This window comes from Helianthus annuus, chromosome 3 (genome assembly GCF_002127325.2).
Source record: "Helianthus annuus cultivar XRQ/B chromosome 3, HanXRQr2.0-SUNRISE, whole genome shotgun sequence".
Taxonomy (NCBI): Eukaryota; Viridiplantae; Streptophyta; class Magnoliopsida; order Asterales; family Asteraceae; genus Helianthus; species Helianthus annuus.
In genome coordinates, this window is record NC_035435.2 from 128,481,989 (window position 1) to 128,497,549 (window position 15,561).

The window sequence follows — 15,561 nt, forward strand, 5'->3', positions numbered from 1 at the left end:
CCTTTGGCAAAAAGACATGAGGCAAAAATGTGTTCGACAGACTCCTCTTCAATGCCGCATCGGTCACACGTCAAGTTCGGCAAGCTGATACCTCTCTTTTGAAGACCCACTTTAGAGGCGACTTTATCGAGGAGGGCTCTCCAAAGGAGATAATTGGACTTCGGGGTTGCCCAACTATTCCAGTAAACCAGAGCCTGATCACCCCCCTCCTGCTCAATCTCTTTAGCCATAATCTCCATCCTAACTGTTTTAACTTCGAGAGGATTCCCAACATCATTTTGCCATGCCCAGCAGTCTTTACCACCACTGAAAACAACCTGTTGCAGCATTGCCATGAGCGTTGCAAAACTGGACCATTCCGACGGCGACTCCGGGGCTCTAACCCAATCCCAACTCCAAAAACCGTTAGTAACCGGGCCCTGCAAGTAGGAGGCAACACTGTCGTTCTTTCTCTTTGCCAGATTAAACAGATCGGGGAACCGTTTTAATAGGGGCTGATCGGTGAGCCAGGTGTCTCTCCAAAACCGAGTGGTTAACCCGTTTCCCACTTTCGCTTTTAGTTTCTCTTGAAGTTTGATACCCAACTTGTCTAGTACCCTTTCAATGCCACTGATATCCTTCCACACTCCCGTAACCGATTTCTTAACCGGGATAAAATTATCTTCATTGTTTTTCGAGTGGATTGATCTCACTACCCTAACCCACAAATGGTTCGGGTCTTCCCTATACCTCCACCACCATTTCGAGATCATAGCAAGATTAAACTCCCTAATCCCGCCAATCCCCATGCCCCCAAAAGTCTTCGGTTTTAACATCCTTTTCCACCGCACCCACCGGACTTTGTGACCTCGGTTTGATTTCCCCCAGATGAAGTCTCGCCGGAGCCCTTCAAGTTTATTCAAAACACTCTTAGGGGCATGAAAAATTGAGAGGAAATAGGAAGGGAGGCTTCCCAAGACCGCTTTGGCTAAAGTCACTCTTCCCGCAAAAGATAAAGTTCTAGACTTCCACGATGATAGTTTACTTGTGAATTTATCAATAACCGGTTGCCAAAATCTTGCCCGTTTCATATTAGCCCCGATGGGGATACCAAGATACTCGAAGGGGAAAGAGCCAGCTCCACATTTAGCGATACTGGCCATCCTAGCCACTTCCAAGTCATCAACCCCGACCCCAAAAATTTGGCATTTTGCATGATTTACTTTTAACCCCGTTACTAAGTGCAGGCACCTAAGAAAACGGTTGAGGCTTACCACATTTTGATCTGACCACTCCCCCATAAAAAGAACGTCATCCGCATAGCATAAGTGTGAAATTTGGGGCCCGTCATTAGGGAGCCTAACCCCGTGGAAAAGACCTAACTGGACCGCCCGTTTCATGAGCATTTCCACTATTTCCATAGCCAAAATAAAAAGAAAAGGTGATACTGGGTCGCCTTGTCTTAGGCCTCTCTTGAACGGAAACTCCCCGGTGGGAGACCCGTTGACTAACACCGAGCCCCTTCCCGATTCGAGACATCCTTTGATCCACCTAACCCAAAGGTCCGGGAATCCCATGAACTCCATCATTTTAAACAAGAACTTCCAGTTTAGGGTATCATATGCCTTCTCGAAATCCACTTTATAAATCAACATCTTAAAGGACCGCTTTTTTGCCCATGACACCAATTCACTGACCATTAGAGGGCTATCTAATATATTTCTTCCTCCAACAAAAGCGGACTGAGAGGGAGAAATAATTTTGTCCAATACCCTTTTTAAACGGTTTGCTAAGATTTTAGTTACTATTTTATATAAAGAGCCCACCAGAGAAATAGGACGAAATTCAGAGATCACCTGAGGGTCGACACGCTTGGGAATAAGCGCGACAAACGAAGCATTGCATCCCGCAAGAAACTGGCCTGTCGAGTGAAAATCCTCCAACATCCCCGTAATACCCGGTTTGAGCTCGTCCCAATAATGCTTGAAGAAATTTAACGAGAAGCCATCTGGGCCGGGGGCCCTATTACCGTCACAATTTTTAATAGCTTCAAGTATCTCAGTACAGGAAAAAGGTCTGATTAGCTCAGCCGCTTCTTCCTGATTTAAGGACTTTAATCCCAAGTTTGAAAATGACGGGCGTCTTCTCATCGGTTCCGCAAACTGTTTTTTAAACCGTCTTCTCACTTCCTCCTTAATTGCGGCCGGCTCTGTGACCCAAGTTCCATCGAAATTCAGCCCGTTTATTCTTGTTTCAAGGTCCTTGTTGTTCTTGTTTCTGCTTTCTGAAGCCTAAACAGGGAAAACCCAAGCAGAAAGAGGCAATGGATGAGAAGAAAACCGAGTGAATAAAAGTTTTCAATCTCCTCCTGTACACGCGTTCTTCATGTGTTTTTTGAGATCAGATCATCATGTTTAAGCATTTTTGTTTGTAACTCGTCTTTGTCATCAATGTTTTAAGTAAAATAAAAGTCTGAACCATGCATACCATCATCTTCCAAATTCATTTCTGTAGCTAGCTTATTGCTCCATCTTGATTACATATTATATTCAACATTCATGACTATATATGATCCATTCATTTATCATGTATTTCTCTCTTTTGCAGCTCACTTCTGCACAAGATCTCTATGTTTATAGGACATGTGTATTTCTTTATTTATAGTGTTATTTATGTTTTTTTTTTTTGTCCCTGAAACCCCAGTTTTCTTGTAGTGCCATCTATGTTTTTTTTAACAGTTTGCTTAAAAAGGGCTTGTGGTAATACTGGTAAATGTTAAATGGTCTATGATATAACTGAATAAATAGATGTCAAGCAATTATTGTTATGAACAATTTGAAGATTTATATAAATTTATAATTATGAGACATAAGTTCGTTTCTTTAGCTCCCCTCTTCAAAATGATTAATGTTTTCAAGTTCACCTTCAAAATGATTACTATGTCTTAAAAAATATGACAGAAATGTAAATTGACCAAGTAACATTAGGGATGAGCAAAACGTTTCCGGTACCGATACTGAATTTACCGAACCGGGTATTTTTTCGGTACCGATTCGGTACCGACTTTTAGCATTTTCGGTACCGGTCCGGTACCCACTTTTGAGGATTTTCGGTACCGAGCTCATCCCTAATTAACATTACCAAAATGCCACCTTCAAGCGTCTATGAAGTGGCGCCTGACAGTGGTGAAGCTTGAAAATTTCCATCGGGGGGTCGAAAGTCACCGAACCTAAAAATTCTATATAAGTATATTTCTTTTTTAAAAAACCGGGGGGTCGAAAACGTATATACCTAAAAAAATTTATACGAAACGTACATACGTAACACTACTGAGCGAAAAGTTCGGGGGGTCCCCCCCGGCCCCTTAAAAGCTACGCCCCTGGCGCCTGAACCATGGGAGGCGTCCGTGTGTCACCTTCAAACGTCCATCAATGGGGTGCTGACACGTGTCAAGAATCATGGATTGAGTCGACGGCTGACTCCTCAAAGGCAAAAAGGTGGCTGATGCGTCGGGCTGACTCCTCCTAGCGGCTTGGCTGACTCCTCCGACGGTCGGGCTGACTCCTCCTAGTGGCTTGGCTAACTCATCCGATGCGTTGGGCTGACTCCTCCTAGTGACATGGCTGACTCCTCCTAGTGGCTTGCCTGACTCTTCGTTTTGGCTCCGCTGACCCCTCGTTTTGGCAGCCTGACTCCTCAAATTTTTTTTCTTTTCCACATTTCTTTTTAGCTTTATTTAATTTAAATATCTTATTATTTTGTCGAGTCTATAAATACGCAGCCTTGTTATTTGGTTCTTAAATAAAACAGTTTTCCAATGGTGGCTTAAGATGCATCAACTTATTTTTATTAATTTTTTAAAGCTAATCACAAAATTAAAATGTTAATATCAAAAGTAGTCGTTTTCTTCAAACATGAACGGAAAAATAGACGTTTTTTTCAGCGTAGATGAAAAATCACTTATACTTCTTAACACAAAATGTATATTTTTTCGTTCCTGTTTAAAGAAAACGACTACTTTTGATATTAACTTTTTAATTTTGTGATTAGCTTTAAAAAAAATTATAAAAATAAGCTGATTCATCTCAAGCCACCATTGAAAACCGTTTTTTAAAGAACCAAACAAAAAGGTTGCGTATTTATAGACTTGACAAAATAATAAGATATCTAAATTAAATAAAGTTAAAAAGAAATGTGAAAAAGAAAATAAAATTTGAGGAGTCAGCCTAGCTAAAACGAGAGGTCAGCGAAACCAAAACCAAGAGTCAGCCATGCCACTAGTAGTCAGTCCGACGCATCGGAGGAGTCAGCCAAGCTACTAGGAGGAGTCAGCCCGATGCATCGGAGGAGTCAGCCAAACCCCTAGAAGGAGTCAGCCCGACGCAAAAGCCACCTTTTTGTCTTTGAGGAGTCAGCCGTCGACTCAATCCATGATTCTTGACACGTGTTGGCACCCCATTGATGGACGTTTGAAGGTAACACATGGACGCCTCCCATGGTTCAGGCGCAACTCCATAAACGCTTGAAGGTGACATTTTAGTAATGTTACTTGATCAACTGACATTTTAGTAATTTCCCCTTAAAAATAATATATGAGGGTAAAATAATAGTGTCAAAACAACAGGTATCAAGAACAATCGGATGTTGAATACCCAAACCTAATTTTATTACCCAAAAAGTTGATATTCTGGAACAAGATTTACAATACAAGAGACTCTAATCAACTACACTCAACCCACAGAGATTATTAAAGAGATCCTCTCACACGAACTAACACAGATCTATACTATAAGCCTTTGATTCAATGAGAATCAAGACCTTTACAGTAGAAAACCCTAGATTGCAGTTGAGAAGGAGAAACCAGTTGAGAGTAAAAAGAAACTTCTAGACAAAACAATCTCTCTGTATATTCTCACAAAGACTGAGATGCGAAGCCTTTTAATATTGCCCCGTTGAGATATCCGGGTTGTTATAACAACCCGCTTCAGCCCAGCTTCAACCCTTCAACTCTCCTCAGCCCAATAACCAGCCACAAGCGATCCAATAAGCCCAGTTAACATGTGACAAACAAACATATTAGAAACGATATTAGAACTGTTATTATAAAAGTGGTATTAGAAATAATATATGAGAGTGAGGTATTAAATTGTTAATGTTAAATCCTTTTAACATTTTAACAAATAGTTTGATTTTAGCATGTAATTTTGAAGTACGAAAACTATGCAGTTAAAACCGATTTTGATACTTTCTCCAAGCATCTCACATTTCAAAATTACGATATAAAACAAATACAATATTAATTAGTTAATTAATTAACTAAGATACATTTATCAAAGTACAACCTTGATTTTTATGTGTACTAAATGAGATTTGTCTTTTTCATAATTTCATGAGTAAATTACAAAAATCGTCATTTATGTATGTCACTTATTACAAACCGTGTCCTTTTATCTTCAATAATTACTGAAAACGTACTCGATGTTTGTAAACCGTTGCAAGTTATGTTCTTTAGCCCTAACTCAGTTAATTTTTTTGTGGTTAAATCTAACCAAATGGACCCCACATGAGGGTATTTTGGTCATTTTACTCTCATGTGGGGTCCATTTGTTCAGGTTTAACCACAAAAATACCGTAATGTAGGGTCTATTTGGTCATATTTAACCATAAAAATTAACCGTGTTAGGGCTAAATGACATAACTTGCAAGGGTTTGTAAACATCGCGATGTTTCAGTAATTAGTAATTATTGGAGACAAATGACACAATTTGCAATAAGTGACATACATAAAGGACGATTTTTGTAATTTACTCATTTACATCCCTTAATTGTAATAATTTTATTATACGTTCCTACAATTTTAATAAATTTAATAAAGTTACCTAAGCTTCAATGATTATCAACGACATCTAGCTTTCATTTTTCTTATAGTTAAATGCCTTTCTTTGTGATTTGCAAATACTGAAGACTCGGTCCCAAGGCTTCAATAATAATAATTACAGAGTTGGTTCCAGTAGTTGTAATTTTTGCACTCGTGTTGTTCTTATCACTAACATAAGTTAGATTTTTCAATTAAGTAAATGTGAAATAATTTGCCAATCAACAGTTAAGAAAAATAAAAATATATAAATTATAATTATTAATAAATTCAAGTGGGCTCCTTTTTTTTGTATAATTTTATAATTATTACTATCAATGAATCCGATTATTGCAATTTCTCAGGATACCCATTTTTAGTTTATAGGGTTTAAGCCCCTATACCTACCCTCCCCCCACCTTCTTCTTCAACATCCACCTCCACCAACCCACAACATAAGAAAAACAGTATCCGTTCAACCTCCACCGTCGTCAACACACCACAACCGTTGTCATCCCACTTCCACCGTCGTCTCCCGCACAACCGCGGTCAGCCCACCATAACCACCTCGACCATCGTCTCCCCTCCACCACTGAACACCCACCACAACCGTTGTCAACCCACCACAACCACCTCCACCGTCGTGAACCCACCACCCCCTTGAATTCTTGGAATGTTTGCCTACTAAAAAGGCTTTACCAGATGACATACAAAAAAGAGTATCATAATTTTGTTTGAATTTTGTAAACCCAAATTTTTTTTCTTGACACATGTTTTCCAAGTCATAAAATGGTATTGTTTTTTTTAATAATGTTAGAAAGATGAAGTGTATCATAAATTTGTTGAATTTTTTAAATCATGACATTTTTTTACACACGCTTTCAAATGTCATAAAATGGTCTTGTATTTTTTTTTTTAAATTTATGACGCTAAGAAAATGACACACAAAAAATGTGTCATAAATTTATTTAATTTTGTAAACCATGACATTTTTTCTTAAAACACGTTTTTGAAGGTCATAAAATGAGTGTGTAGTTATTCGCATGTCAAGATACGTATATTTTCTAATAGCGAATAAAATATATATTTTGAATAAAGCTGATAAAACCTATTAAACTTTAGTGACGAAAACCATCAAACCTTAGGAAAGAAAATGAAAGTTTACTTGTATTTTCTTTTTCTAATGTAAGCAGTATTTTACTTTTTTTATATTCATTTACATCATCTTCAAATTCAACTCAAATTTTAAGTGAAATTGGATTTTAATAATCTCAGTTATAAGTTGTTAGCCAATATTAGACCACTTTTGAATATTGTCACTGTCAGTATCACCTTTTAAATATTTTTTTCATTGCATCTCCGTTACAAAAATTTAGCGGAGTTGTTTTTTTTTTTTTTTTCAAATTTTCAAACTGATGTTTTAGGGCTTTCAGTCAAAACATGGATATGAGTCGATTGATGTAAAACTTACATCGAAACGGTGCTTCAACTGACTTGATTTTTGTTAATTGGAAGTTTAAACACCTGAATTGAAACATCGTTTCCATCGTTTGAAGCATCATTTTGAGGTAAGTTTGAAATCAATTGGCTCGTATCATTGTTCTAATAAAAAACCCTAAAACATAAGTTTTAAATTTGAAAAAAAAAACTTAATGAAAAGTTAGGGGTGTTCAAGATCAGATTATCCGGTTTTTCAGATATCTAAAAATTTCGGATAATGAATATTGATATCCGAACCATTATCCAAATTACGGATATACGAAATTTCGGATAGGGATTCGGATATTTAAACGTATATCCGAATTTATAAAAAAATTCAAAAAATTTGTTTCGTGCATCAGTTAAAATTCAACCTATATTCGATTATCCAAATTTCCAACATTGAAAACAAAAAAAACATTCATAAATCCGTATTCGAATCCGATTATTTACTAGCTTTTACTACGTTTTCCTATATTTAAACTCAAAATAGTACTTATGTTATATATATATATATATATTTACAATTTCTTTTTAGTTTTCGGATATCGGATTATTGGAAATTTTAGAAATTAGTATCCGAATCCGAAAATTCGGATATCTAAAATTTCGAATACGGATTTTCGGATATTTCAGATCATGATTTTTTTGAACACCCTTAACAGAGGTGCAGTAAGAAAAAAAACATTTAAAAGGTGGGACTGTCAATAACAATATTCAAACGTAGATCTAATATTTTTGAGTAAACTGCCATTTTGGTCCCTGAGTTTTGGTCAGTTTTGTCACTTTAGTCCAAATTTGAAACTTTTTGCATCTAAGTCCCAGTGGTTTCATTTTTATTGCCATTTTAGTCCAAAAACGAAATCAGGTCAGATTTTTCAAAAAAAAACATGCTATTTTGTCCTTTTCCTCAGGGGCAAAATGGTCATTTTCAAAAAAAAAACCCCTGTCTCTCCCTCTTCTCTCCTCACTATCTGCAGATCATCACCAAAAAAACAACTGTCTTCTCTCTCTCTATCTACAGATCATCACCACCACCACTTCTACAGAGCCACTAGCATGAGCTCCACCACCAAATTATCTTCTCCAAGATGCAGAAAAGAAACAGATTGAAGATAAAAACATCAAAGCCTGGCTGAAAGATCTTAAACTTACATCCTACGATATTGACGACGCGTTGACCGACTGGAGCACATCCAACGGTGAAAAAGAATATCTTTTGAGGAAGATAGCAAGTGAGGGTGGCCCACCAATCATTTTATCTGGGGAATGGGTAGCATTGTCAAAACAACACTTGCCCAGTTGATCTTCAACAGCGTTGAGCTACAAAAAGGTTTTGAAATCAAGATGTGGGTTCCTGTTGGAGCAGCTAATTCTGATGTAACAAAGGTTGCTAAAGCCATTGTGGAAAGAAGTGGCTCACCGGATAGTAGTGAATTTCGAACGGGTGTGTATATTTTAAAGAGGATGCAGGCGGGGTGGGGTGTGTGGGTGTATCGGCCGATGATCGGCGTCGCCGGCTCCGGTGACTGGTGAGCAGAGAGAGAAGGGAGTGAGGGTGTCGGCTAGGGTTTATTGTGATAAGTTGAGGGAAATAGATAAAGAAGGCAGAAGGGGAAAAAGGGAAAAGGAGAGGGGGTGGGGTGGGGGTGGGGGTGGGGGTGGGGGTGGGTAGTTGTGCAAAATGACCAAGATGCCTTTCAGAAAAGGACAAAATAGCAGTTTTTTTTTTTTTTTTGAAAAATCTGACCTAATTTCGTTTTTGGACTAAAATGACAATAAAAATGAAACTACAGGAACACATATGCAAAAAGTTTCAAATTTAGACTAAAGTGACAAAACTGACCAAACTTCAGGGACCAAAATGACAGTTTACTCAATATTTTTTAATTACCTCTAGATTAGATAATTAAAATTCAATTTCCCAAACTTTTAAATATGCCATATTTTGGAAATGATCGAGTTCACGGCGCAAAAAAAAAAAAAACATATGTTTTACCATGTGTCAACGAATTTACTACGAATAACTGAGTTGAATACCATTTTAGAATAACATTAAAATAAAACTATCCTACAATGCAAAGCTAGAAACAAGATCAAAACCATTCCAAATTAAGAAATTTCATTTCTTTTTTCATTCTAGAATCATAAATTTCATTTTTTTAAAGATAGTGATTAAAAGTGTATCTTTTCTGTCACCATATCATTCTTTCATATTCAAGAGGGAAAAAAAAAACAAATATACGACTTTTATATTATGAAAAGTGGTTGTAAGTAGGGGATAGAGAAAAATGTTACTGTTTATCTGTAAATTTTAAGAGACACAGTTCACCCGTTATAAATTTTTAATATATTTTAAAAGTGGTTGTGAGTGGAAGAGAGAGAAAATGTAACGATAAAAATATTATTTAGAGTAAACTGCAATTTTACCCCCTGAGGTTTGGGGTCATTGGAATATCTACCCCCCTAAGGAAATAATTGCAATTTTACCCCCAACGTTTGCTCTTATGTCGCAACTTTACCCCCCGGCGTTAATTTGGCTTAACAGTCAACATAATAAGCTGATGGTCAAAGGGTAAATATGTCATTTTGCTACTAATGTGAAGCTTCTTCTCTACAACACCCCTATAAGTAACATAACAAAGCAGAATTACCCCCACCTTCCCACCATCGTCCTTCAACCTGCGATCACCTTCTCCGGCGACAAGCTTCTCCTCCGATCAGTGATTCTCCGGCGACAGGCTTCTCCTCCGACCAGTCTTCTCCTCCGACCAGTCTTCTCCTCCGACGACAACAACTCCTCTGCTATCTTCAGACCTTACAAAATGCCGGTCTTTTGTTGGCTAATCCGCTATCTCATCCGCCACACCAAAGGTATAATCGGCCAATGTTAGTTAATGAGGGTCAGATTTAGTCATTATCATGTTATAAACAGGGTTAGGGTCTGATTTGGTTCACTGTTGGTTTTTTTACAGTTGACCTGACGATGAGCTTATCAAGCTCATCATTGGTGGTCCACCTGCTGGTCTCTGTGTTTGGGAGGCCTGTCCTCAACTTCCATTATCCACCGGAGAGTTGAGCGGATGTTTACTCTAGTAGTTATTTAGCTTTTGTGTAATATGTAGGTTAACTTAACTTAATCGAAGCTTTTGTGTAATATGTAGGTTAACTTAACTTAACGTATTTAGCTTTTGTCTAAAATGATGATGATTTTGGGTATGTTGTTAGCTTGGTTACCTTTATGCAGTGTTGTTGGAATCCTTTATGCATTTTGTGTAAAATGATGATTTTGGGTATGTTATTAGCTTGGTTACCTAGTACTTAGCTAATCTAGGTTAATGTTGGTTGCTTGATCAGCAGATTGATCAAAATGGGCAGCACACTCATTGTTTCTTGACATTATGTTTGATCAAAATGGGCAGCACAGTTGCTGTATGTGCCTTTCATGTGCATTTGCAGGTTGTAGGCTAGTAACCTGCTAGCCTACATGATGATACAGATGCTAGGGGCATAACAGTTGGGGCATAAGTCCTGAAGATGACGGTTTGCATTACAGTTGGGGCATAAGTCCTGAAGATGACAGTTTGGGCATAAGTCCACAATGGATACTGATGCTAAAATGACAGGTTGGGTCAGGTATGTGCCTTTCATGTGCATTTGCATTACAGATAGACTAAAATGAATTGAATCAATTTATGCATTTGCATTACACAGTTGTTGTATGTGTATACTGATGAATTGAATCATGTGCATTTGCATTACAGAGCAGGGGTTATGTGTATTGAATGTGTATACTGATGAATTGAATTTGCATTACACAGTTGCTGTATGTGCCTTTCATGTGCATTTGCATTTACTGTATGTGCCTTTCATGTGCATTTGCATTTGCATTTGCTAAAATGAATTGAATCAATATGTGAGCAATGAATTGAATGTGTATACAGTTGCTGCAAATGAATTGAATCAATATGTGAGCAATGAATTGAATCAATGGGTTGATTAAGAGCAGGGGGTTATAAGAGCAGGGGTTATTAATTGCATCAATATGAATCATAAGTTATTAATTGGTTTCGATTATTAAGTTATTCAATATGCTGCAAATGAATTGAATATGGGTGGTGGCGGGAAGGGATTTGGATGTTCCGGGGGGGGGGGGGGGGTAAAATTGCTTCTTAACAGAAAGTATAGGGGGCTAGAAGAAAGAGCATTTTAGTAATTTATCTGTGGGGGTAATTATGCAACATAACAGGAATGTTGGGGGGTAAAATAAAAGGGTAAAATAGTCATTTCATATTAAATCTAACAGATCAGTTAGCCAAATTAATGCCTGGGGTAAAGTTGCGACATAAGAGCAAACGTTGGGGGGTAAAATTGCAATTTTTTCTCTAGGAGGGTAGACATGCCAATGACCCCAAACCTCAGGGGGTAAAATTGCAGTTGACTCTATTATTTAATTGAAAAAGAGAGTGAAAAGATAATACGTAGTAATTTTTATTGTAATATAGGGTAAAAAAATAAGGTGTTGGATGTGAACGCTCTGATAGCATACATGCACCTAAAAAACAAAGAAAATAAATATAAAATAGTGTAATTAAAACAAAATACAAGACTTAAATGCTTAGTTGAGCCTTAATTGCATTCATATTTCATACCACTCCCCCTTCCTTTCTTCATCCATTTCATATTCTTCTTAACAAATACATCATGAAATTGATCAAAATGACCATTGTGGTGCTGACTATCATAATAATTTTTGAGTTTTTAATTGTAGCTAATTCACAAAATCAACTCAAAGTAGGGTTTTACAATCAGGTGTGTCCCAACGCAGAATCGGTGGTTACTAATATTGTGAGAGATGCAGCAAAGTCCGATCATCGTATTCCTCCTGGCTTGCTCAGGCTTCACTTTCATGACTGCTTTGTTGAGGTTCTCCATCTCTCACAAACACATTTATAAATTTATTAAACGACCGGTTTGTGATCGTTTATGTCGTCATCTTTGTAGCAGTATTTCTTACAGTTGTGTTTATATGCAGGGGTGTGATGGGTCCATATTAATAGATAAGGGTAACACTTCAGAGAAAGGTGCATTCGAGCATCAAGGGTTAACAGGGTTTAACATAATAGAGGATGCAAAAGCAAAGTTGGAAAGTATATGTCCTGGTGTGGTTTCATGTGCGGATATTGTGGCCATGGCTGCAAGAGATGCCGTTGCATTTGTAAGTTAAAAGAACATGTACAACGATAATCTGAATGACTCAATCTATCTCTCTCTCTCTCTCTCTCTCACACACGTATACTTACAATGTGTGTGAGACAAAGACAGTAAAAATGACATCTGATAATGACTGTTTTTCTGACAGAGTCATGGACCAGTTTATCATGTTGAAACCGGAAGGAAGGATGGTCTAGTGTCAAATATTGATCTTGCTAATAGAATGCCTGATGTGAGAGATTCAATTCAGCTTCTGAAACAAAAGTTCATTGAGAAGGGGCTTAATGAAAAAGACCTTGTGATCCTTAGTGGTAATTTTGTTCGGTTTATATTTGTTTTATGTTTTGGAAAAATTACAAAAATAGTTATGTTGACCAAACAGTTTTCTAAAACAGTCAAGGAAATTTAGTCTTTAGCAAAGTACTTATCACTCATTTCCGCAAATTGAAAGCCCGCCACATAAGCTTCATCAGTTGAGACAATGGAAATTTAGCCTACACTTTTGGCTGTCGGCTAAGACTGCACTTTTAGCAAAAGGGTCGGCCAAGTCTGCGCCTTTGGGTGCTTGCTAAGGGTTAACCACGCCTTTTGAGAACGGCTAAGATTCACTGACTATTTTTTTAAATATTGGGTCAACTACACTATTTTGATAATTTTCCTTAATCTTTTGGGTTCCATTCATGCACTTTGAAATGTTATAGGATATCTTTCAACATAGTTAACAATATATTGTGTTATTAATCATAATATTTACTATTTCTGTGATTATACCAATCATATTCTTTCCTGCCTGAAATGCTTTTATTGTTTCTGCAATAAATGAAAGCAAATCGTCTAGTTTTCTAAGTAGGGAATTTTAAAAATTTTAAAAAATTATATTTTGGAGTATATTTATACAGTACGCGGTATATTTATCCATTTAATATACGTTCCTGAATTAATAAAAATACATCTGGAAAATGAAGTAGATATGTGTGAAAAGTAGATAATAAAAAGCGACATGTAGCCCACTCATAAGTTTATATATTTAAAGCATTAATTCTTTGTATTGATATGTGAGCATAAATTAAAGTTTTTATGGAATATTTTGTGTACTTCGTTAATATAGACTTTAACTGCATAAATTACATTACAAATAAATGTATAAAAAATAATTTCACGTGAGTTTCTTTTAGGCTAATTGACATGGTCAACACAGAAATTAAGTTGACATCATAAGGGGTCGAATACAAATATTAACATGTCATCAAAGTCAAGATATAAATACATGAAAAGAAAATAATGTATTTTCACCTGGTTGCGAAGGTGAAATTTAATGGCGTGATGTTGTAACGGCCCCATATTATGTGCACTAATGTTTGTAATAAATATTGTTTTTCGTTAGAACACAATTTGTATATTGAAATATGTATATTAAAAGTTTGTACAAAAACATGAATAAAATTATATGCTTGTATATTGAAATATGTATATTAAAAGTTTGTACAAAAAACATGAATAAAATTATATGCGAATTATATATATTTCGAAGAACCATAAATAGTAATTATAAATTTAAAATAGTATATAGCTTTTTAATATTTTATTATTTGAATATATTATAGTATAATATTATATTTATTTTTAACATATTTTCAATTTTTCCCTTTTATTATTATATGCACTTTTTACATATTTTCCTTTTTTTTTTCTAAAATCATATATCCTTTCTCATTTATTTTTTATTTTTAATAATTCTTTTTTTAAATCATCTTTACTTTATCAATTATTTTGATATTTCTTTATTAACTTAAGTTCCTACATTTTTTTACTAAAAACTTAAGTACGTAGTTGTGCTTTAAAAACCGAAGTTGTACTAAAAATAGAGTATGTATTTGGTAGCGTAAAATGGTACGATGATAAACTGAATCGATTCTAATGGTTGGGCTTTCTAAACAACATGTTTCATTTTCAAATAACGTTTGTTTTAAATTATTGTTTGCTTTGTTACGCCGCAACGCGCGATATAAAAAAACCTAGTTTTAATGGTTTCTTTTATTGATAATATTCAGCTGCACATACTATTGGTTCAACTGCGTGCTTCTTCATGGAGGAACGACTCTACAACTTTGCATCGCTTGGTGGTCCAGACCCAAGTATCAACCCTCGTTTGCTACCTGAACTGACATCGACATGCCCTAAAAATGGAGACGTTGGAGTCAGATTACCAATGGATCATGGGAGCGAAGACACATTTGACATTCAAATCCTACAAAACATTAGGAGTGGTTTTGCGGTGCTACAATCTGATGCAAAGCTTATGGACGACCTGACAACAAGGGGAATAGTAGATTCGTATTTCAACGTGTGGGCTCCGTTTTTTGGACCATCATTTGAGGCAGATTTTGTGATTTCCATGGTAAGAATGGGCAGAATTGGGGTCAAGACCGGTTCTAATGGAAATATTAGGCGTCAATGTAAATCATTTAATTAACATGATAGAATAAAAGGAGCTAGTGTCTCTTGCAAATTACAATGATTGATTTTTTTTTTTTTTTTTGTGTTAGAGAGGTAATTATATTAAACTTGATAAGAAATTACATTGAAATATAACGTAAACGAGCAATAAGTTGCCCCAGGGTCATGACATTACTATGCATGAACATAGACTTATTTTTGTTATATATACAGGAGCTAGTGTCACTTGCAAATTACAATCATAGATTTATTTTTGTTATAATAAACTTTTGACCAAATGATACAAAGTGATCCCTTAGGCTATGCGGTATGGTAGAGAGTCATTTTTTGGAGGATGATCCGTCACGTAGACGCCATGTCATAGTCATTGGAGGATGCCCCTCCAAGGTAGAAACATTGGAAATGGAGGATGAGCCTACCCCACCAACTTTATTTATTTATTTTTTAACTTCATCTACTATTTTAATATTTATTAAATAAGACATAAAAATAAATTCATTGATATTAAAAAACCAAACATTACATAATTTAAAAAAAAAACATAAACATAAAAAAAGTAGTCGGGCACCGAAAAAATG

The 15,561-nt window shown here is 36.1% G+C and overlaps 1 protein-coding gene across 1 annotated transcript; it reads left to right on the plus strand.

Annotated features, from left to right (window-relative positions):
* The first annotated feature begins 12,031 nt into the window (after positions 1 to 12,031).
* Positions 12,032 to 15,047, plus strand: LOC110892632 (peroxidase 43). The gene is made up of 4 exons (XM_022139788.2): positions 12,032 to 12,238; positions 12,348 to 12,530; positions 12,675 to 12,837; positions 14,578 to 15,047. The coding sequence occupies exons 1-4, from the start codon at positions 12,032 to 12,034 to the stop codon at positions 14,997 to 14,999; spliced, it is 975 nt and encodes a 324-aa protein (XP_021995480.2). The 3' UTR covers positions 15,000 to 15,047.
* Positions 15,048 to 15,561: the final 514 nt, after the last annotated feature.

Coding starts and splice junctions, on each gene's coding strand:
- LOC110892632 (XM_022139788.2), top strand. CDS start 12,032: ATGACCATTGTGGTGCTGACTATCATAATAATTTTTGAGTTTTTAATT. Junction 12,239..12,347: donor TTCATGACTGCTTTGTTGAG/GTTCTCCATCTC, acceptor GTTTATATGCAG/GGGTGTGATGGGTCCATATT. Junction 12,838..14,577: donor AGACCTTGTGATCCTTAGTG/GTAATTTTGTTC, acceptor GATAATATTCAG/CTGCACATACTATTGGTTCA.